Source organism: Chiloscyllium plagiosum, chromosome 25 (assembly GCF_004010195.1).
Source record: "Chiloscyllium plagiosum isolate BGI_BamShark_2017 chromosome 25, ASM401019v2, whole genome shotgun sequence".
NCBI lineage: Eukaryota > Metazoa > Chordata > Chondrichthyes > Orectolobiformes > Hemiscylliidae > Chiloscyllium > Chiloscyllium plagiosum.
In genome coordinates, this window is record NC_057734.1 from 43,795,445 (window position 1) to 43,819,954 (window position 24,510).

The 24,510-nt window shown below is 41.8% G+C and overlaps 2 protein-coding genes across 6 annotated transcripts in view; one reads left to right on the forward strand and one right to left on the reverse strand.

The window, feature by feature from the left end:
- Nucleotides 1–85: 85 nt before the first annotated feature.
- Nucleotides 86–11,840, reverse strand: sirt4 (sirtuin 4). Of its 3 annotated transcripts, none has more exons than XM_043716030.1 (3): nt 11,795–11,840; nt 3,835–4,623; nt 86–758 (listed from the first exon to the last, which is right to left on the reverse strand). In XM_043716030.1, exons 2-3 carry the CDS (start codon nt 4,621–4,623, stop codon nt 606–608), a joined length of 942 nt encoding a protein of 313 aa, XP_043571965.1. In that variant the 5' UTR covers nt 11,795–11,840; the 3' UTR covers nt 86–605. The 3 variants fall into 3 exon arrangements, with proteins under 3 accessions (XP_043571965.1, XP_043571966.1, XP_043571964.1); XM_043716031.1 differs by lacking the exon at nt 11,795–11,840 and adding an exon at nt 5,123–5,566 and having other exon boundaries at nt 3,835–4,643; XM_043716029.1 differs by lacking the exon at nt 11,795–11,840 and adding an exon at nt 5,123–5,565.
- Nucleotides 11,841–11,962: 122 nt separating this feature from the next.
- Nucleotides 11,963–24,510, forward strand: part of ctu1 (cytosolic thiouridylase subunit 1 homolog (S. pombe)) — an 18,011-nt gene continuing 5,463 nt past the window's right edge. The window contains exons 1-2 of one of the 3 annotated variants that reach the window (XM_043716028.1): nt 11,963–12,050; nt 23,328–23,835. In XM_043716028.1, the coding sequence (XP_043571963.1) occupies nt 23,340–23,835 (496 nt within the window). In that variant the 5' untranslated portion in view covers nt 11,963–12,050; nt 23,328–23,339. Of the gene's footprint in view, nt 12,051–15,844; nt 15,944–18,931; nt 19,125–23,327; nt 23,836–24,510 lie in introns of those variants that run through there. The other 2 variants (XM_043716027.1, XM_043716026.1) reach the window with 2 other exon arrangements.

A 24,510-nucleotide genomic window follows, 5' to 3' on the forward strand; every position in this document is an offset into this window, starting at 1 on the left:
GACTGTGGGAAGAAACCGGAGCACCTGGAGGAAACCCACACAGACACGGGGAGAATGTGCAAATTCCGCACAGTTAGTTGCCTGAGGCGGGAATTCAACCCAGGTCTCTGGCGCTGTGAGGCAGCAGTGCTAACCACTGTGCCACCGTGCTGCCCAAAACATGGTGACATGGTGTACTGTGATTTCATTCTGCTGCATTTTAACTTGCTATAACTATCATATTTCACCTGAGGTAAGTCTTTCAAGTATATGGAATACTCCAGCATCTCAGATTATTGTATTTGTATGCCAAATTAGATGTATATGAATATTAAAAACAATGAGCTTTACAGGTGAGCTTGCTTGTAAGCATACACAGTCAAAGAAAGAAAGACTCATTAAACTTGTTTTGATGAGAGTCTTATTTATGACTGTTATACTATTGAACCCTCAACCTGTTTCCATCAGCCCCAAATTTTATTTTATGGAAAAACCCTAATGGTTCCTTCAGGAGATGTTGTGGAGCATATTCCTATTGATAAATGATGGATCTATTCTGCATAGTAAAACTATTTTGTTAAATATTACCATTAGTGTGTCATTTACTAGTTTGCAACAATAGCCTCTCAAAGGTGAAGAATACGGGACAGCACCTCTCCACATCGAGCATTGATTTTCAGACTGGCCAGTGCATCTGCTCTAGTAACCCCAATATTTAGTAATGCGATTGGTATCTTCATCTCATACGCCGCAATGATGAACCTATATCCAGAATATACCTATTTATGAGAAAAAATATAAATCAGCAATATTAGTTTATAAATCATCTAAATATTTATGTGAAATGTGAATATGAGTTCAACCTAAAAGCTGGGATTGAGCAGTATAAGCTGTTCTTATCTCCTGGACCCATTATTATAAAGTATTAACGTGCCAAAAGAGATCATTCAACCTTTTTGAAAGAACTAAACAATTAGTCTCACTCTGCTGCTCTTTCCCAATGCCCCAAATGTTTGTTTTGAGTTTTGTTCCTTTGTGGAAGATATTATTGTTTTGACCTAGATTGATTAGATTAGATTCCCTACAGTATGAAAACAAGCCCTTTGGCCCAACCAGTCCAGACCGACCCTCTGAACAGCAACCCATCCAGACCCATTTCCCTGACTAATCACCTAGCACAATGAGCCAATTCATCTGACCTGCACATCTTTGTGACAGTGGGAGGAAACCGGAGCACCCGGAGAAAACGCACGCAGACACTGGGAGAATGTGCAAACTCCACATCGAGCCTGGGATCCTGGTGCTGTGAGGCAGCAGTGCTAACCACTGAGCCACCATGCCACCTCCACCACTCTTACCAACCATAAGTAATAATAACAATTCTATGTTTTAAAAAATTGCTCATCTCTGCTTGGATCTTCTGCCAATTACTTTAAATCTGTAAGTCCCTCGATCTAGTTTATCTTGTAGTAAATCTCTTCAACAATTTCTTAAGGCCTTGACATTCTTCCAAAAATATGGTGTCCAGAATTGGTATAATAATTCAACTGAGGCTTAAGCAGTGATCTATAACGTTTAGCATTACAATTAGATTTCTTGCTTGCAGGTTAGACTGCACAATTACCAGTGGGGTACACTGTTCCAGGCAAGTGTCCATTTTATACAATTGTTCTCAAATTGGTGGAGCTTTGCATTAAGGTTTGTGTTTTGATACAGGATTTGGGTGTGTGTGTGTCTGTGTGCACACCTGTGTGTGCGTGTGTTGTAAGGTAGGGATTCCTATGTGTGAGGTCATAAACTCCCCCTTCTCCAAGGGAGGCATGACAGCTCTGGTGTGACAGATCTCAACTCACTGGTTGCTTGTGACCAAACAATAAGGAGCCCAAAACAGTTTAACCTCAAATTACTTAGCCTGAGCAAAACAGGAGCTAATTATTGTGTAAAGAGGACAGAAGCTGGTAATTGTGTATTAGGGAGGAGGAAGAGGGGGGATGCCTGATTATCGTACATGAGGAAGAGGGGACAGAAAAGGGGCTAATTACTATATATTTGAGGAAAAGAGGCTGATTACTATATTTGCGGGGGTGTGGGGATGAAGATGGCAGAAGAGCTGCTAATGGCAACTGTGGATAGGATGATTACTGTGCTAATCAGTGAGTGAGGCTAATTACTGAGAGTCGGAATGGTAGAGTGGCTGATTACTGGGAGAGGAGAGATGAGAGAGAATTATTACTATGTTGTGGGTTTGGTTGAAATCCACATAAGAACATGAAGTGTTAATATTTTTACAGAATAGTACATTAAAAGCACTTCCACATTTATATGATGTATCATTCATTGTATCTTGATCTATAGTAATGTGAACTGAATATTAATGTTTTTTGCTGTTTTCTGGGGTCATGTTAATTTTAAAGAAAATAACTAGTTTTTATCATCATCTGCTGCAGAATTACATTGGTGTCAAGTGTGCAAAATTTAAGAAAATAGTTAATGCTCCAAAACAGAATACTTTTTTTTTGGTTTCTATTTATATTCATGGAAATATTTCATGTTATGTAAACAATTTCAGAAAGATGTGAATGGATACAAGTATGGAGGCTGATTTGATAATCCCAGGGGAGCAGCAATCTCAGTGAGACATGCAATGAAGCCTCAGCATTCACCGTGCATTTGTGCCCGGACAGTTACAAACAGCAACAGGGAAATCAGCAAATGTATTTCATGATGAGAGTCAATAGGACATGTTTGAACTATCTAAAATTTTGAAAGCCAAGTACAAGATGCAATGAAATTCAACAAAAAAAAATGTTGAAATTTCAGAGATTGTTTCCACTGGCTGGGGAGTGCAAACATAAGAGTATACTTTCAAACCAAGGGGCTGATCAATTAAGACTGAGATGAGGCCACTTCACTTAGTGTGAATCATTGGTATTCTTTATCCCAGAGAATTGTGACTCCTGTAGCATTCAAATTATTTAAGGCTTGGATAGATGAATTCTTCATCTTTCAAGGAATCAAGGGATAAGGGGAAATGGACAAGTGCTGAAACCTGTGACCAGCCATGATTGTACTGAATGTCAGAGCAAACTCAGGCCACATGGTCATCTGCTCTTTCTACTTCTTGTGTCTATGTCACAAACTGGGCAGTCATGACCGTACATCAATTCGTGTGTTACAGAAAGACAGAAACACAATAGAAAAGGAGACAATCTGAATTTATATTTTCCATGAGTAACTTGGGCAAAATGAATCTTGAACGAGGACAAAATATTTAGGGGACACATGACTTTGTCGGTTTAGCAATTTTAACTGATTATCCTAATATAACAATTGGAAAACCAACTCCAAAAATGTTGTTATTATTATTCTTCCATTAAATTCCATTATCTGAAGTTGTTCCCACTAAAGATTAAGATGTTCATAGAATCCCTGCAGTGTGGAAGCAGGCCATTCAGCCCATCCAGTCCATACTGACCCTCCAAAGAGCATCACACCCCTGCCTACCTTATCCCGTAGCCTTGCATTTCCCATGGATAATCCACCAGCCTGCACATTCCTGGACACTATGGGTAATTTAGCATGGCCAATTCGCCTAATCTGCACATCTTTGGACTGAGAGGAAACCCACGAAGACACTGGGAGAATGTACAAACTCCACACAAACAGTCACCCAAAGGGGGAATCATACCCAGGTCCCTGGCACAGTGAGGCAGTACTAACCACTGACCCCAATGTGTCTGCGCTGTTCTACTTTGAATTTAGTTAACAAGGAAGTAGCTCTTTAAGCCTGTGAAATTCAGACAAGACAAACCAGGGCTTCCCTAATGTAAAGTCTTTAATAATCTATCCTCTTACCTGTAGAGAAGAACCAGCCACCAAAACAGCATCTGATTCAGCCACCCGCTCATAAACAAAATTCACTTTCTCCTTATTCACTGTGTCTCCAAAAAAGGTGACATCAGGTTTCAGGATACCACCACAACTCTCACATGAAGGAATGATAAAATGTTTAACTTGATCGTCAGTGAGGAAAACATCTCCATCTGGAGCTATTCCATGTGCTTCTCCAGTCCAGCCAGGATTCAGAGCTCTGAATTTTTCTTGAAGATGACCCCTAGGTGTTACAGCTCCACACCCAAGACAGATCACCCTATGAGAACAGCCGTGAAGCTCAGTCATGTGTTGGCTTCCTGCCTTTGCATGTAAAGCATCAACATTTTGAGTCACCAGCCAGCAAACCTTCCCCAGTTTTTCCCATTGACTGAAAACATTATGTGCCACATTTGGCTGATGAGAACTAAATTGTGGCCAACCGACATAATTCCGTGCCCAGTATCTCTGCCTGCCCTTAACACTGCGAATAAATTCAGAGTGCTGAATGGGACGCCTTGCTGTCCTTGCATAGAGACCTACACCTTCTGAACGATAATCTGGAATACCAGACTCTGTTGATACTCCTGCTCCAGTCAGCACAAACAGCTTCTTGGACTGATGTACAAACTCCTGAAGTTCCTTCAACTCGATTGAATCCAAAGGTGTGCTTGAAGGAACAAATGCTAAATTGGAAGCAGTGACTGAACTGTAGTTCCTGCAGATCCATTTCAGAAACAGGCATTTCTCAGCAAATACAGACATCAGCTGCATCTAGGAATAAACACAATCACCTATAATATAATCAGAAACCATACGTCAGGAAAACAATTTAGAAACACGTCCTACTGAAACATATGATGTGGAGATGCCAATGTTGGACTGGGATGGACAAAGTCAAAAATCACAGGACACCTGGTTATAGTCCAACAGGTTTATCTAAAACCGCAAGTCTTCGGAGACCCCGCTCCTTCTTCAGGCGCAGAGACCGACTGTATCTATTCCTGAAGGAAGGCTATTCTCTACAGGTAGGGATCCACACAAATCACCTTATACCTCTCTGGTTGCTCACTTTTACTATCACAGTTCAAATTTCAATCCTTTAACCTAACGTGGTCTGGGAGGGTGAAGATTTGCTTGTAGACTATAAACATAACGAGAAAGTATCTTTCTAGCATCATCATGGAACCATGAAAATAGCAAGTTTGATTCAGCGCCGACTTTTACTTCTCAAATTGACAGTTTCCGTTCAGACGGTGTCCTGCAACCTTACCTTATCGAGCTGGGTTCCACAGCTGACAGGACAAACCAAATGTTATCAAGCGGCTATGGGCTGCCGCTATTGGTCAAACGGTTCCGATTACATAAAGCTGGTCACACGTGATCTGATATCACGTGATTTAGGTGCAAGGTTCGATCACTGAAGAAATTTGTTGCAAATGGGGAGGTCTGTCTTAATGCTGAGGAAGGGCAGTCGGACCCAATCCGGTGTTAAAGATGTTTCCTAACCGATAATTCCTGATAAGGAAGGACCTGAATAATGCTCAATTTACACTTATAGAGTTATTTGTTCCGACAATAAGGGGAAGTGTGGAGAGAAGAGAGACAAACACAGTTTCAGATTTCATTACTGTTGGAAATGTTAGATATTTTTAGAGTTCTTGAGAAGATTTGTAGCTCGGGTTGTAGATTCGTTCGCCGAGCAGGTGTGTTTTCAATGATTACGGAAGATGTGAAATTTCGGAATAACAAAGGAGGTCTACGATGGGGTGGAAATCACAAGAGATTAAGTGACAAATGGATAATCATTTTTGCCACAGTAATAAGCCTTTCCACCCACACGCTGGCTTCCTGTGGAGCTGCTGCAAAGCAAAAGTGTGGAGTTTGCACATTCTTCTCGTGGGTTTCATCCGGGTGTTCTGGTTTCGCCCCACAACCCAAAAATGTGTAGATTAGGTGAATTGGCAATGCTAAACGGCCCACAGTGTCCAGGAATGTGTAGGGTAGGTGCATTAGTCAGGAGTAAATGTAGAGTCTAGATTAGTGGTGCTGGAAAAGCACTGCAGGTCAGGCAGCATCGGACGATTCGGGCAAAAGTCCTAATAGGATAGGAGAATGGGTCTTGGTAGGTTACTGTTTGGAGAGTTGTTGTGGACTTGTTGGGCCAAATAGTCAGTTTCCACACTGCAAGGATTCTATGAAAAGGAGTTGGTAATAGTCAGAAGACATTGAGATTTAAGTAGGAATAAGCAGGTTGATAGCTAATAGCTGTTGTCTGAAAGAAATTGGGTTAGAGATGGGGGGGAAATCTGAAATTGTTGGACTCAATATTGGCTCCAGAAGGCTGTTAAATATTTTAAGGGGGGGGGGGAGGAGAAGGATGAGGCACAGTCATGGCCATACATCGAGCTTGAATGGAACAATGGAGGAGGCTGAGATGGGAGTAAGGCACAGAAGACCATAAGACGTAGGAGCAGAAGTCAGCCATTGAGTCTGTTCTGTCATTTAGTGTGATCATGGCTGATTTGTTCATTTTTCTGCCTTTTGCTTAGCTACTGATTCCCTTTACTGATTAAAAATCTGTCAATCTCAGCCTTGAATACACTTGAAGACCCAGCATGAACAGCCCTCTGTGGTAAAGAATTCTACAGATTTATGGAACCTCTACGGAATTCCTCCTCATCTGTCCAACTTACTCCAAGATTATGCCCTCTGGTCTTTGACTTTACCACAAGGAGAAACTACCTTTCTAAATCTACCCTGTCAGGTGTCTTAAACTTGACTTAGCAATAGTTTGTAATATGTGCCATATGTTTGTGAGCAATGTTACTTTCTTTGCTCGTGGAACAGGTGTGTGGAGTCTTGCTTCACAAAAGAATTCATTTGGGCTTCTGTGTAGTCAGATTTCTAATGAGTGAATAGAAGAAAGTACCTGAGTCAGGTGATGATTGCACTGTGTGGTAAAGAATTCCACAGATTTAATGATCCTCAGAAGAAATTGCTCCTCATGTCTTAAATGTGCAACTCCTTATTCTGAGATTATGCCCTCTGGATTGCCTTCAATGCAAATGTATCTTACCTTAGATAAAGGGGGTCCAATGTTCGCAATATTTTAGCTGAAGTCTGACTGATGCCTTGTGCAGTTTTAGCAAAGCCTGCCTACTTTTACATTCCTTTCCCTCTGAAATAATGGCCTTTCCATTACCCACTGAACATGGATGTTAGCTTTTTGAGATTCATGGATGTGAACTGCCAAATTCCTGTGTTCTGTACTTCCTCCATTGAAATAACATTCAGTTCTTCTCTTCTTCTGTGAAGACTAACAGTTTTTATTTGACTCCTCTGCCATTTCCTGCTTCTCCAATATCATTTCCAAAGCCTAATTCTGTGTTCAAGTTGACTTCTCACTTTTTATATATTTAAAGAAGCTCTTGCCGTCCTGTTCACCCTCAAAGTTTATATTCTTCTTATTTTCTTTGTTTATTTGTCTTTAAAACTTGTCCAATCCTCTGGCTTACTATTAATCTTTGCTAAGTATGTTTTCTTTTTCCTTTCAATTTGATGCTACACTTAACTTCCCCAATTAACCAGGATTAGTTTATTCCCTCCTTAGAATCCTTCTTACTCACTGGAATAGGTCTTTGTTGTGAGCCATGTACTATTTTCTTAAATATCTACCATTGATCCTCAATTGTTTTGCGACTATTCTAACCAACTCTACTCTCATTCCTTTCGAATTACCCTTATTCAGAAGATTGTTTTTGACCCAAGTTGCTCCCTCTTAAACAAAACACTCAATTCTACCATATAACGGTCATTGTTTCCAAGTGAATCTTTTACTCTGACATTTTTATTAAGTCTGCCTCATTCCACTTCACCAGACCCAAAATAGACTTGATCGCTGGTTGTTTCCACAATATATTGTTTTATTTAACTGTCCCAAATATATCCTATAAATTATTCCTCATGGGTTTCTCTGCCAATCTGTCTAATCCAATCTATACGAAGATTAAATTCATATTATTAATATACTACCTTTGTTACGTGCCTTCATTATCTCCTTATTTATACTTTCCCACCATATAGCTACTGTTAGGAGTCTATAGACTACTCCTGGCGGAGTTCCTGCATTTTTCATTTATTATCTCATGCCATTTGGATTCTGCATCTTTTGAGTCAAGATCATTTTTTGCTATCATATTTATTCCATCCCTTACCAATAATGCTACCTCACCAACCTTTCCTTTCTGTATGTCCTTTTCAAAAGTGACATATTATTAAATATTTGCTTCCCAGATGTAAGCTCCTTGGAACCATGTCTTTGTATCTATTAACCTGTATTTATGCAGTTAATTTATTTTTGTTATGAATACACATATTCAAGTAAAGAGCCTTAATTTTGTCTTATGCTATTGTTTCCTCTTTTGACCCTATTTATTGCTGTATATTTATGTTTGTATCCTTCATTCCTTCCTGTCTTGCTCAGGGTTCTGTTATTCAAATTGGACAGATAGGAGGCTGGAAGAACACAGCAGGCCAGGTAGCAAAAAGAGATGGAGAAGTCAACATTTCAGGTATTAACCCTTCCCCAGGACTAGATGCGGGAGCTACAGGTAACTTTATTCAAATAGCTGCCCTGGAATTCTGCCATATCCTCTTACTGTGTCATTCTACACTTTCCATCTCCCAAATCCTCACCCTTATTAATTGGTTTAAAGGCCTCTCTACAGTCCTAATTATTTGATTTGTCAGGCTACTGGACTCAGCACAGTTCAAGTGAAGTGGCAGTATCCAAGAAGCAGGAGAATCGACGTTTCGGGCATAAGCCCATCATCAGTAATGAGGCTTGTGGACTAAGGGGGTTGAGAGATAAATGGGAGGGGCGTGGAGGAGGTACCTGAGAGAGCAATGGGTAGATGAAAGTGGGGGTGAAGGTGTTTGGTTAGAGAGGAGGGTGGAGTGGATAGTTGGGAAGGAAGATGGACCGGTAGGACAGGTCGAGGGCGGTGCCGAGTTGGAAGGTTGGATCTCGGATAAGGTGGGGAGGGGAAATGGGGAAACTGGTTATTGATCCCAAGGCAGGAAGATGAGGCATTCTTCCTCCAGGCAACAGGTGGTAAGGATTTTGCAATGGAGGCGGCTGAGGACCTGTATGTCCTTGGGGGAGTGGGAGGGGGAGTTAAAGTGTTCGGCCATGGGGCAGTGGGGTTGCTTTGTGCGTGTGTCCTGGAGATGTTCTCTGAAGCGTTCCGCAAGTAGGCGTCCTGTCTCCCCAGTGTAGGGTGGATTGTATGAGGAACAGATACAGTAAATGACATATGTGGAAGTGCAGGTAAATCTGACTGATGTGGAAGGCTCTTTTGGGGCCTTGGACAGAGGTGTAAGAGCACCTCACCTGCCGCTTTGCGACCCTCCAACCACATGGGATTCATGTGGATTTCACTAGTCTCCTCATTTCCCTCCCCCCCCCCCCCCCAATCCCAGATCCAACCTTCCAACTCAGCACTGCCCTCTTGACCTGTCCATCTTCCTTCCCATCTATCTGCTCCACCCTCCTCTCTGACATCATCTTCTCCCTCACCTTCATCTACTTATTGCACTTTCAGCTACCGTCTCCCCAACACCCCCACCCTCCCATTTATCTCTCAGCCCCCTTGGCCCACAGGCCTCATTCCTGATGAAGAGCTTGTGCCCGAAACGTCAATTTTCCTGATCCTCAGATGCTGCCTGACCAGCTGTGCTTTTCCAGCACAACACTCTTGTCTCTGATCTCCAGCATCTGCAGTCCTCACTTTCTCCACAGTTCAAGTGAAGCCCATCCTACCATATCAGCTCCCTTCATTCCCAAAACTGATTGCATTTCACCCACATGTTTAACTCCTTGACTTTATTTACCCAATGCTAGTTTGCTTGTGGCTCAGGTAATAATCCAGAGATTATTACTTTGGAGATCCTGCTTTTGAATTTAGCTCCCTGAATTGAGCAAAACCTCTATTCTAGTCTCACCAATATGATTGGTACTAACATGGACAATAACTACTGGATCTCTCCCCTCCCAAAGTATTCTTCTGCCCTGAGATGTCCTTATCCCTGGTAGGAAGCAGGCAACACCACCTTCAGGACTCCTATTCATAGTTGCACATAACAATATCTACCCTCCTAATTATACTGTAACTTATAACAACCACACTCCTATTTCCTTTCCTTCCTGGAATGGCTCCCTGTACTAAGTTCAGAGTCAAAAAGTGTGGTACTGAAAAAGCATAGCCACTTAGGCAGCATCCGAGGAAAAGAGTCAACAGTTCAAGCCAAAGTGCTTTATTCCTGATGAAGAACTTATGCTCGAAATGTTGACTCTCCTGCTCCTCAGATGCTGCCTGACTGGCTGTGCTTTTGCAATGCCACACTTTTTGACTCTGATCGCCAGCATCTGCAGTCCTCACTTTTTCCCATTACCAAATTCCCATGGTGAGTTTGCTCATGTTCTCTACAGTCCCCAGTCTTGTTTGCAGGAAACTTCTAACTGTTAGACAATTGCAGGAGCTGAGGTTCCTCAATTTTAACCCCTTGGGTCCTCATACCAGTCTAATTAGCAATCACACCCTCCTGTCCCTAATCATATAATCACAAATTCTACTCACCAATCAGCTTCTTTCTTCACATACATATTACAGTTTGTTCATGACACACTCAGGCATTGGTCTCACTACAGGTACCCCTCTCAATCTATACCTCATTTTCCAATCACTGCTTGTTCTGGAATGTTTACTACTTGTAGTAACCCAAATTAAGGCATTTCTTCTCAATTTTAACTAAGTTTACACTTTGAATCAAATTCAAATAGTTGTCAGACAGAAATCACTTGGCCTTCATCTCTATCAGCTGATGTCCTATCTGCTGCAGTCCCCCACAAACTATGCTTTTTACAACTACAAGATGACAATTAAAGTTACTGTAATATTGGAGCAACACTGCTATTGAAGTGTACCTCAATCTGTCTGGTCTTCCTATTGTAAAGGAAGCTGTATTATCACAAGATAAAACAGTAAATTGTAGAATTTTCCAAATCAACTAGTTCAAAGATGTTATTACAAACCTCTGGAGCATGTGGGATTTAAAGCCAGGTCTCCTGGCACAGAGGTACTACTGCGCAACAAGAATCTTAACTGTAAATTGGATATTTTCTAATCAGTCTATTCAATTATGTTATTACACACAGGTGGGACTTCAATCTGGGTCTTCTGGCTCAGAGGGATACTACCACTATTCTACAAGAACCCTTAACAGAAAATTGGAAGTACAAGTAAATTGTTTTCACCTGATGAGTGGGGAAGGAGGTAAAGCACAGGTGTTATAGTAAGTGCTGTTTATGATGATGCAGTGAAGCTGTTTTCAGGAGGAACCATAATTATAAATTAACAAAGGAAAGAGAAAGTGTATTTGATGGGAGAATTAAACTCTAAGAAATGGCACAAGAGAAAATTTTTAGTTATCTTCTCTTTTCCCCTGCACCATGACTTCCTACTCCATTCTACTTTGTTTTTTGTCATTCCTGAATCATGTTGGGTTCTCTTCGTCACCTTCCAAACCTCCAGTCTCCATCATATCACCAATTCCAGATCATTAACCCCTGCCCCCACTACTTTCTGACACAAACTGTTGGCATTCAATTACCATTCACACCTGTTCCAGCATCCCTGGGCCTCCCACCGCTGTTCCTTTTGATTTTTAATTACTTCTGTCTTCCACCACATCACAGAACTTCTCTTTTGTTTTAAACTGTAACGGTTTCCAGTTCTAATGAAAGACCATCTAAGTTATTATTATAGAGATGTAATGTTAACTCTTTGTCCCTCCACGCGTGCAGCCAAACTAGAATATCTTCAATACTTTTATTAACATTCTTTTTGAGATGTGAAACGCCCGTAATGTTTTGTTTGTGTACCTTTTCAGTTACGGGCACCTAGTGAAGGATGTCTCCTGTCCGCCGCCATTGATGATCCCTGTGGGTTGAGCCGGTCTCGCTGCTGCCATGGAAACACTACAAATCCCATCGTGCCTCGCGGGTGACAATGAACTGCTGCTATCGGTTGGCTGGACGCGTCGCGTGAGGCACGTGATGTGGCGCTGACCAATCGGAAGGCTGAGGAGCCAGCCGTGAGACGGCCTGCTATGTGAGGCGGTGGTGCGGGTCCTCTCAGGTACGGAGTCATCAATTAGTCAATAAGATTGAAATGTCTGTCAGGGAGCCTTTGCAGGCCGGGGTTCTCTCCTGATAATTAAGTGATGGCGAGAGATTATGTTGGTTGGGGGTGGAGACTGTGAGCCCGCTGATCCGGGTGTGACAGCGTGTGGGTGAAATGTTAGCGGCGAGACTGAAGGTGTTAGGCCTCTACTGCCTTGATCTGCTCCCTGTTGTCCGGGGTATTGATGGACTTCCCTCTGCCGCGTAGTGTTGCTGCCACTGGTACATTGAATTAGCTACAAGGAAGTAGGCTATCCGAGCCAGCAGAAAGTTGGGGGGAAATCTGGCTAGGTTCTAGTTTTAGCAGCTGCAACTTTATAAATCACTGCTTGGGCCTCAGCTGGAGCGTTGGAATACTTCAGGAAACATGGGCAGGCCTTAAAAAGGGGGTAGAGTTAGTTTGTCAGGATTTTTAACAGGCATGAGAGGCTTCAGTTATGTGAAGATGGAACAGTCCCGAAGGGAGGAGTGGTCAATGTAGGACTGAGAGTAGGAGAAAGTGAGGACTGCAGATGCTGGAGATCAGAGTCGAAGAGTGTGGTGCTGGGAAAGCACAGCAGGTCAGGCAGTATCCGAAGAGCAGGAGAGTCGACGTTTTGTGCATGAGCTCTTCATCAGGAATCTAGGACTGGGGTCTAGGTCTGTAGGACTGAGTGATGTCCTTAAATGCCATGATATATAGGTCCTGATGTTGGACCTATATATATCATGATGTTGGGTGAAGTTTAAGAATCACATAACACCAGGTTATGGTCCAACTGGTTTATTTGGAAGTACAGGCTTTCAGGGTGCTGCTCCTTCGTCAAGTAGCTGTGAAAGCTTGTACTTCCAAATAAACTGGTTGGACTATAACTTGGTGTTATGTGATTTTTAACTTTGTGCTTAAATACATGCAGTAGGTAAAACAGATTAAATGAGCTTGTGCAGCTTGAACTGAAAATAACAAATGCTGGAGATCACTGAGTCAGACAACATTCATGGAGAGAGAGCAAGCTTTGAGTCTCAATAACTCTTTAGAGCTGATTGGCGGGTATGATGTATCGATCTCAGATTTGACTGCAAGGCGATCGGGGCTGAGACCTAATTATCTGGATGTGAGCCCATGGTGTTAGGGGGTGAGGTACTGGCATGGATAGAAGATTAGCTGACTGGCAGAGGGTTGGGATGAAGGAATTTCTTGTAGGATTGTAGCCAGTAACCAGTGGAATTTTACAGGGATCAATGTTGGGACCACAATGATTCATGTTATACATTAAAGATCTTGATGAAGAAACTGAGGACATTGCTGCTGAGTTTGCAGATGACACAAAAGATGGAGGGATAAGTAGTGTTGAGGAAATGGGAAGCTGCAGAGCGTATTGGACATGCTCGATGAGTGGGCAGCAAAATTGCTAATGGAATGCAATGCGGAAAAGTGTGAAATTTTATATTTTGTCTGGAAGAATGGGGAAAAGCTTTGTGAATCTGAAACACCAAAGGAATGTAGGTGTCCTAGTTCAGGATTCTCTTAACATGCAGGTTCAGTTGGTAGTCAGCATGTCGAATGTAATATCGACATTCATTTCAAGAGGGCTAGAAGATTAGACCAGACATGTATTGCTGAGGCTATTTAAGGCTATGACCAGATATTTGGAATATTGTGAGCAGTTTGAGCCCCATATCTAAGGAAAGATGTGCTGACATTGGAAGAGTCCAGAGGAAATTTGAGAATGATCCAGGGTATAAAGGGTTTGTCATACAAGGAGCAGTTGAGGAATCTGAGTCTGTACTCAATGGAGTTTAGAAGGGTGATGTGGGATCTGATTGAAACTTATAGGATACTGCGAGGCCTAGTTAGAATGGATGTGGGGAGGATGTTTCCACTAGTAGCAGAGACTAGAACCAGGGGGCACAGCCGCTGGATGAAGGGACAACTCTTTAGAACTAAGATGAGGGGAAATAACCCAAGCCAGACGTTGTTGATTCTGTGGAACTCATTGCTGCAGAGGGATATGGAGGGTAAGACATTGAATGCATTTAAGATGGAGATAGACAGGTTTGTGATTAGTAAGGGTTTAAGAGTTCTGGAGAGAAGGCAGGAGAATGGGGTTGAGAAACAGCAGCCTTGATGGGCAGTACAGTGGTTTAGTGGTTAGCACTGCTGCCTCTCAGCACCAGGGACCTGGATTAGAGTCCATCCTCAGGTGATTGTGTGGAGTTTACACATTCTCCCTGTATCTATGTGAATTTCCTCCAGGTGCCCCCATTTCCCCCCTCAAAGATGTGCAGGTTAGGTGGACTGACCTTGCTAAATTGCCAATAGTGTACAGGGAATGTGCAGGCTAGGTGAATTAGTCATGGGAAATGTGGGGTTATATGGATAGGGTAGGGGGTTAGGTCTGGGTGGGATACTCCGTGGAGGATTGATGTGGACTCAATGGGCTGAATGGCCTTTTCCACAGGGATACTTTGTAGGGATTCTATAATTGAATGGTGAAGCAGACTTTATGGGTGGATTTGCCTAATTCTGCTCCTGTATCATATTGTCTTTTTTGTGCATCTTGCAACAGAATTCAGAATGTAAACTATTAAAGGTTGTCAGAATTAATAGAGGAGAAAAGCACAGTAGCAGTTCTGTCAAGTGGGTCAATAACCGAAGGTCCTTGACTAGGCTAAGGGAAATGTTTACGGTGTAGGGCGTTGACGTTTAGGGTCTAGGTTTGCTCGCTGAGCTGTAGGTTTGATATCCAGACGTTTCATTACCTGGCTAGACGTTTCATTACCTGGCTAGGTAACATCATCAGTGGCGACCTCCAAGTGAAGCGAAGCTGTTGAGTCCTGCTTTCTATTTATATCTTTCTCCTGGATGGGATTCCTGGGGTTTGTGGTAATGTCATTTCCTGTTCATTTTCTGAGGGGTTCTAGATGGCATCTAGACCAATGTGCTTGTTTATGGCGTTGTGGTTGGAATGCCAGGCCACTAGGAATTCTCTGGCATGCCTTTGCTTAGCCTGTCCCAGGATAGATGTGTTGTCCCAGTCGAAATTGTGTTTTTTTTTCATCCGTGTGTAGGGCTATGAGGGAGAGGGGGTTGTGTCTTTTTGTGGCGAGCTGGTGTTCGTGTATTCTGGTGGCTAACTTTCTTCCTGTTTGTCCTACGTAGTGTTTGTGGCAGTCCTTGCATGGAATTTTATAAATGACGTTGGTTTTGTCCATGGGTTGTACTGGGTCTTTTAAGTTTGTTAGTTTTTGTTTGAGAGTGTTGGTGATTTTGTGTGCTACTAGGAGTCCGAGTGGTCTCAGTAGTCTGGCTGTCATTTCTGAAACTTCTTTGATGTATGGTAAAGTGGTTACTGTATTTTTTGAGTATCCGTTCTTCTTGAAAATGTCGTATAGGTGGTTCTCCTCTGTTTTTCGAAGTTCGTCTGTGCTGCAGTGTGTGGTGGCTCGTTGGAATAGTGTTCTAATACAGTTTCGTTTGTGTATGTTGGGATGGTTGCTGGTGTAGTTGAGTATTTGGTCAGTGTCAGTTTTCTGTATACGCAGGTTTGTAATTCTCCCCTGTCCTTTCTTTCTACTGCGATGTCCAGAAATGCGAGTTTGTTGGCAGTTTCTTCCTCCTTGGTGAACTTTATGCCTGTGAGGGTGTTGTTGATAATGTTAAATGTCTCTTCTATCTTGTTTCGTTTTGTGATAAAGGTGTCATCTACGTAGCGAACCCAGATTTTTGGTTTGATGATTGGTAGAGCTGTTTGTTCTAGCCTTTGCAGCTCAGCGAGCAAACCTACACCCTAAACCTCAACTTGAGCTACAAACCTTGCGGAAATGTTTACCTTATGGATTCCATATTCCAACAACTGCATCAGTAAGGTGATATGAGTTCATTCTGTACATAATTTTTGAAGATGTTGCATATATCCTTGAGAATGAGCTTGCAGGATTATAGACAAACATGCGGTGACAGAACAGACCAAATGACCACCTATACTGCACATTGCAGCAATTCTAATGTAAATATTGCTTTTATGTCAACTGTTCGACCTTGGTATTCCTTTGTTGCACAAGCCTTCTCCAATATTATTGCCTCTTCTCACTTCATCCTGTCAATTCCCTTCTAGCACTGATCTGAAAGATAACAGTTTGATCTTTATATTAGTCTATTGTACAGCCTTAGTTCAATAGCCATCCTTAATGCATTCTATCACCAGCACTGGACATTTCTCCTGAACCTCTTTTCTGATAGATTATTGAAGGCCTCCTGAGGTTCTGTGTATACTGACTAAATTTGCAGGACTTTTGATGGTGAATTGTCAGCATTTGCTCTTGTTATCCCTCTGACTGCAACTTTAAGACTGGGTGCAGAATCACATGGAAAGCCAAATAATGCTGTCTGTTATTCGTTGCTCAATCAAAAGCTGCACTGAAAAGTAGTCTCCCATCCCACTGAGACAACAAGTGGCAAAATTGGTTAATCTAGCAAATGCATTACTCTCCTGCTGTCAAAACTTTTGTTTGAGAAAATGTTGAGCTGTGTTCAGTGAACACTGGGCTTTAATCAATTATCTAAGTAATAACTGCTAATGAATAATTGGTCTATCTATGAAAATATGAATTACAATAATTTCTAATTTTTATTTAGGTGTCCATGACTCATCAGTTTCTGAGTTCACCCAATCTTTTGCTTGGCTATGTTGACTCATGGTAGACTGGTTAGCAAAGTTAGATCACATGAAATACAGGAAGAACTAGCCATTTGGATACAGAACTGGCTGGAAAGTAGAAGACAGGGGATGGTGATGGAACTCTGTGACCAGCAGTGTGCCACAAGGATCAGTGCTGGCTCCACTGGTTTTTGTCATTTATATAAATGTTTTGGATGTGAACCTAGTGGGTATGGATAGTAAGTTGCAGATGACACCCAAATTAGAGTTGTAGTGGACAGCAAAAAAAGGGTACGTCAGAGTACAGGGGGATCTTGATCCAATGGGCCGAGGAGTGGCAGATTGAGTTTAATTTAGATAAATGTGAGGTGCAGCATTTTGGAAAGGCAAATCAGAGCAGAACTTGTACACTTAATGGTAAGGTCCTGCGGCGTGTTGCTGAACAAAGAGACCTTGGAGTGCAGGTGCATAGTTCCTTGAAAGTGGAGTCACAGCTAGTTAGGGTAGTGAAGAAGGCATTTAGTATGCTATTCTCTATTGGTCAGAATATTGAGTATAGGAGTTGGGAGGTCATGTTGCTGCTGTGCAGGACATTGGTGAGGCCACTTTTGGAATATTGTCTGTAATTCTGGTTTTCTATCCTATAGGAAGGATGTTGTGAAACTTGGAAGAGTTTTGAAAAGATTTACAAGGATGTTGCCAGGTTTGGAGGGTTTGAGCTATAGGGAGAGGCTGAATAGGCAGGGACTGTTTTCCCTCAAGGATTGGAGACTGAGGGGTGACCTTGGAGGTTTATAAAATCACGAGGGGCACGGATAGGATAAATAGACAAGGTCTTTTCCATTGGGTGGGCGAGTTCAGAGGTAGAGGACATAGGATTAGGGTGAGAGGGAAAAGATTTAAAAGGGATCTCTAGCAACTTTTTCACACAAACAGTGGTGCGTGTATGGAATTTGTTGCTAAAGGAAGTGGTGGAGACTGGTACAATTAGAACATTTAAAAGGATAGGAAGGGTTTAGAGCGATATGGGCCAAGTGCTGGCAAATGAGACTAGATTAATTTAGGATATCTGGTTGGCATGGATGAATTGGACTGAAGTGATAGAGTATTGGGGAAGCAATAGTTAAAAGTTTTGCTGAAACAACGATCTGCCATAAATTTTAAAATGTGTCTGTGTCTGTACAGGCTGAAGGCTGCAGCTGGGGTTTGGACTGCTTCCACTATTCAATGGAGCATTGTTAACTGCACTACTTATCAGCAGATGACTCGTGAAAAGTATGGGTTAAGAGATATGAGGGCTCTAAACTGTACTGCTTCTCTGCTATACTCGGGTCTGATGAGAGTCCATCAAGTGAGAGCTTGACAGTTACTCTGGTGTTGACTCCTGACCTCTTGCTGGCTAAGCTAAAATAAAGAGGTTAATGAAACTATTGTGTGGTCCAGAACTTAGAGTCAACAGAAGGGTCTATTTCTATGCTGTGCATCTCTCTGTAAAACCTATTGAAATGTGTTTTGATGATGAGTACTTTTGTTGCCAATTAGTTTTGACAATTCTTTCACATGATTGATTGCTCTGACAGCCTGATGATATCACTACAGCTTGGTATCCGGAATTCCTATTAAACATCAATTCATTCAAACGCACATTACAAGTTAAACCACAGAGATCCTTTCTTCAAGGGTAGTCTTGCTTCATCACTGACTACTGAATTCAGCCTTTAAATCCACTGCATTCCCCTCGACTATTCTTTATTTTTAAAAGAATTCCTTTTTGAAATCCATCCTGATTTTTGAATCATATTTTCAATCACTAGGTATTTTGTTACCTAATCTTTCAGTATTGATTCTACATTCATCTCACCTACTTCCTTACAGACTCTCAGGAATAAGGTTGACTTGCTTCCACTCTGGTTCACTGAATTCTGTATGGTCAGTTTGAAGTGCAATCTGCAGACTTGACAGTATGCAAGACAGGCGGTCAGTTGAGTGAGGTGGCTGGTTTGCAAAGCAGAGTCATGCTAACAGCACAGGTTCAGTTCCCACACTGGCAGAGGTTACCATAAAGTTCCTACCTTCTCAACCTCATCCCTTGCTTGAGATGAGGTGACCCTCAGGTTAAACGCGCCACTAGTCATCTCTAATTAGAGAATAGCGTTGTGGTTCTCCAGGACTATGGTTACTACTGCTATGCTTGAAGGTTGTGATGGATGACTTATTGGTCTGATTCGAGTGCTCTCCAAACATCACAACGTTTCCTTCGTTTATTGCTGGTGAAGTGTCTCAATGTGATTGGTGTCTCCCAGAACTTTATTTTTTCTTTTTTGGTTGACCACGAGCCAGGGATTTCCATGAGTCAGCGGGAATCAAAGATCTATCCTACCACTGATAAGGTAACTGGTCACAATTGTAAAGAGTATGTTGAGTGTATAAAAATGTGAGTTCAATTACTAGTCTAGTAACCCTGAAGTCCACAACACAAGCCTTTCAAAGTGATTGTGCAATTTTGCTAAGACTTGCAATTTTATTCCCATACTTCAGTATATATGACAATGAAATCTACTTCTAACTCTTAGAGCGAGCTTAGGACCCATTGATAACACACTGGCAAAGTCAGAAAATTGTGACCTTAAGCTTTTATGAACTTGATGCAAGCTGGGTTGACATTTTATAATAATACTGTCATTTGCTAATGGTCTTTGATATGCTTTGGGGCATTTTCATACTTGATTGGTGCCTTATAATGCAAGTTGTTCTGCATTGTCAGAGATGCCACCTATTTGATAATGCAAATGTATTCATAACATGTATCAAGGCAATGATGGTGAAGGTTTAATCATACTTGGTGATGAATTTTTATATTCACTTTCTGGGCAGAAATCCAGCAGAGTGGATCAAGTACAGAACTTTTCATAGGCTATGTTTTCATTCCATTAATTTTAAAGTTAAGTGTATAAGTCCACTGGAGGCAACTCAGAGGAAGTTTGCTAGATTGATAGCTGAAATATGTGGATTGCCTGAAGAGGAAAGGTTGGACAGACTGGACTTGTTTCCACTTGTTTAGAAGAGTGAGTGGTAACCTGATTGATATATAAATTATTCTGAATGACTGTGATATGGTGGATTTGGAAAGGATGTTTTGTATGTGGGGAATCCAGAACTAGAGTGCACTGGTTACAAAATAGGGCACCCCCTTTGAAGACAGACAAGTCTTTGTTCTGATGATTGTGTGACTTTTTGGACATTCGGCCATAGAACGGAAATGAGGGTCATTGAATATTTTGAAGGCAGAGGTGGATAGATTCTGGGTAGGCATGGGAATCAAAGGTTATTAGGTAGATGGGAGTGTGAAATTCAAAACGGTTCCATTAGTTATGATCTTATTGAATAGTCTTCTCCCTTAACAACTTTTCCTTTGAATCCTCTCGCTTCTACAAACCAGAGGGTACTTGCATGGGTCCGAGCTATGCCTGCCTCCTTTTAGGATACGTAGAACTGTCCCTCTTCCACGGCTACACAGGCATCAATCCCCCACCTTTTCCTCCATTATATTAATGACTCCCATGAGGAACTCGAACAGTTCATCAACTTTACCCACACCTCCCTCCACTTCCTAGACACCTCAGTCTTCACCTCCAGCAATGGTCTTAGCACCAACATCTGTTACCACCACCACCACCACAAAACAGAGTCCCCTGGTCCTCATGTTCCATCCCACTAATCTCCAAATCTAATGCATCATCCTCTGCGATTTTTGCCACCTGCAGTTTGACCCCACCACCAAGAAGATATTTCCTTCCCTGCCCCATCTGCTCTCTGTAGGGACCGTTCCCTCTGCAACTCCCTCTTGAGGTCGACATTCCCCACCAACCCCTCCTCCAAATCTAGAACCTTCTCCTACGGCCGCAGGAGCTGCAAAACCTGCCGACACACTTCTCCTCTTAAGTCCATCCAATGCCCCAAAGAATCATTCCAAGTCCGGCATTTCTTCTAACTGGATTCACTGTATCCATTGCTCCTGATGTGGTCTTCTCTATTTCGGAGAGACAGAGTGCAAACTCAGGGATCAGTTCAGGGAACGTCAATGGTCCGCAGGTTCCAATTAAACCCACCTTCAGGTTGCCAGCCATTTCAACTCTCCCAACTACATGTACATCCAGGGCCGCCTCCACCATTAAAATAAGGCCACACCCAAACTGAAGGAAGCACCCCTCATCTTCTGTCTTGGGATCTTACAACCATGTGGCCTCAACTTGGAATTCAGCAACTTCCAAACCTCCCTACCCCCCACCTCATCCCTGATCCAGCCCTCCCATTCCATCCCACTTCCTTGACCTGACCTAACCTATCCAACTTCCTTCCTACCTATTCACTCCACTCTTTCCACTACCTATATCACCTATCGGCATCCCACCTTTCCTTCCCCCAACCCCACTCCCTCCTCTATATATTTCTCTGCCCCCTTACTACTTCCCAGTCCCAATGAAGGGTCCAGCCTGAAATGTCGATTCTTTTGCTCCTCTGATGCTGCTTGATCTCCTGTACTTTTTCCAGCTCCACATTTTCTTGACTCTTATTGATTGCAAAGCAGACTCAACAGACTGAATAGCCGACTCCGATCCTATTTTCTATGTAGATTGGTCCTAATGAGAACTTGCAATTGTCAGGCAGAGAAGTTGAAAATCCATTTTTCCTGTCAAATCCAATTGGTTTGTATCTGTAATAGAGAGAGGAATGCATGTTCTTTTGGAATAATATGGCTTCTAAGGTTACTGCAGAGGTCCAGTACAACTAGGTTTGCGTTGTCAATAAACTGCTTGTGTCTAAGTTGGTTAAGACAATTTAAACAGAAATACACATAGTTTTGGCATATTCCTAATGCCATTCAATGTTAGTGTTTTCAATGTCCTATAGTGCTCTTTTTCTGTGACCTTCTTAGCAGCATAGAATCTTACTTGACAGAAGGAGGCCATTGTGACTGTTTGTGCCTGTGCTGCCTCTTTGAAAGGAACTCAATTTATTCCATCCTTGGTTTTTTCCTCATAACCCTGTAAGTTAATCTTTCTCATGTGCGTGTCCAGCTGGGCTTTGGGAGTATGTTACTGCCCTTAACATACTATTGAATTGTAATTACATCTCTGGTTGTAGAAGTTGGCTGCGTCAACGTTTCTACAGCAGTGATTATACCTCAAAATACTTTAACTGTTTATGAAATGCTTTGTGACAACCTGAATGGTTCAACAGGAAGTTACTGCAATCACAAGGGAAGTTAATTGATCAAAGCCTGCAGTTTGTTTAACATAAAACATGGGGGTCACTAGAAATTTCCTTGACCACTCTGTTTATTTCCTGGTTCTGTTAAACTTAACATGTACCTTTCATTCTTGAAGCCTTGCAAAATGCTTGTCACCTGTACCTATAGAAATACAAAGGGAAACAGTTATTCTTGCAACTGCAAGCTACTCTTGGTAACAGGTTTCACCACACAACCATTGCATACTGTGATGTGAAGCTTGCTGGGTTTTCCCAAGCAAACACTTAACTGCGGTAGTCATCAGGTATAGAGAAAGTTGCAATAATGGTCCCAGATTCTGGATATGAATGTTGCATCTGCAATTATCCCCTCCAGAGGACTGAGAAAAAAAAATTGTCTCATGGTTTTCAGGTGTAATACATGATACAAGTTTGGTGATGCATGTTGGATTTGGCTTTGCCACTTTTTAATCCTTTCTCTACCTGTTGTAAGGTTTTTCCAGCAATCATGGAAATTATTAAAAACATCCATTATTTCTTGAGCCCGACTTTTACTATACAATTGTTCTCGTATTTGTAAATATGCAATGTAATCAAGTGAGTGCTGGAGTCTTTTATTGTCCCAACTGGGGCAATCCTTTTGATTGTGACAAGGCATGAAAACTGGTTTGCATGGCTAAAGAATTCAGAGTCAATAAAGTGTGGAACTGGAAAATGAACAGCTGGTCAAGCAGCATCACAGGAGCAGGTCGGGACCTTTCATAAGGATTCAGAAACAATCCAAGCCTTCTATGTAAATATGTTGCTGTTGAAAAGTATATACTGCATGGTAGGAACAAGACTGAAGACTGAACGTAGTAACATATCCGGTTACTGCTTCTAGCCCCAATAGTAAACATTTACAGAATCTGGGCTGATACTCCACAATGCAAATAGAATGCTTTCCCTTGAGTACTATCTTTCAGGTAGAAGTTGATGAAGCGTCTTAAACATTGACACAATCAATTGAAGTCCCTAAATATGAGGAATAAACCTTGTGCTCTTAATTCCTGTGGATCAGTTTCTAGGAATAGATAGATTATTCTGCTTTGTCGTTATGTTTCTCTAATCTGATGTTTAATAAATAAATTAATACCAGTCTCGGTTTGTCAAATTCCTGCTAATCGTACTGTGTTTTTAAAAACCTTTTTTTGAATAATCTAAGTAATGAAAAGGATATATAACAAAAGGACGCATTTTGTTATGCAGTTACATTTTATTGTAAACTTATGCAAATGTTCAAGCCAAATTGAAATTTTTTGTGATCTTCAGGACATGTATTTTCATTCTGTTTGTTCTTTCAGACCGGCTCCATCATGCCAGTTCCTTGCAGTAGCTGTGACAAGAAGCCAGCAGTCCTCAGGCGGCCCAAAACAGGCCACTCCCTTTGTAAAGAGTGCTTTTTCTGGGCCTTTGAAGAGGAAGTTCATCAGACAATTATATCTGCTGAGCTTTTCCAGAAGGGGGAGACTGTCGGGATTGGTGCTTCTGGTGGGAAAGACTCGACCGTTCTGGCTCATGTTCTAAAAGTCTTAAATGAGCGCTACGATTATGGGTTAAATCTAATGCTGCTCTCTGTGGACGAAGGCATCAGTGGTTATCGTGATGATTCTTTAGAGACAGTAAAGAGAAACCAGCAACAATATGATCTGCCTCTTAAAATTGTTTCCTATGAAGAGCTGTATGGTTGGACAATGGATCAGATTGTAAAGAAAGTTGGTTTGAAAAATAACTGCACGTTCTGTGGTGTCTTCAGACGGCAAGCTCTTGATAGAGGAGCTATGATGCTGAAGGTAGACAAGGTTTGCACAGGTAATACAGTATTGACTTCACATTTCAGTTTTTTGTTTACTAGTTGTATAAATAACTTGAATTTTTTTTATTGTAGAGCTTATTTTCCCCAGCATGCATGTTTTGTGTGTGTGTGTGTAGGTGATGGACTCCGTGAAAAACACCAGTTGTGTAAATAACTTTAATATTCCACCACCAGGAAAAATACCCATGTGACCAAGGAGCCAGTTAAGAATTCATATTCATTTGGACTCATTTATGCAAATTTATATGCATGGTTCATTGACTTCTAAATCTCCACTGGTACCAATCCAGTAGTTGCACACTCAGCCCATTTCATCTCCAGCATGAGATTTTCAACAAATGCTCTATCACCATGTGTAGGTGTCAATATCTTGGGATAGTTCACACTTCATGTATTACAAAAGCTACTTTTTCCTTTGTGTGCTTAAGACATTATAATTTTATTTATCTTGGATGATCTGGGCCTTTATAAGGTGGTCTGTTCTTTTGTGCATGTATCATATTATGTTAAGGAGAAAGTGAGGTCTGCAGATGCTGGAGATCAGAGATGGAAATGTGTTGCTGGAAAAGCGCAGCAGGTCAGGCAGCATCTAGGGAACAGGAGAATCGACGTTTCGGGCATTAGCCCTTCTTCAGGAATGAGGAAAGTTGGTCCAGCAGGCTAAGATAAAA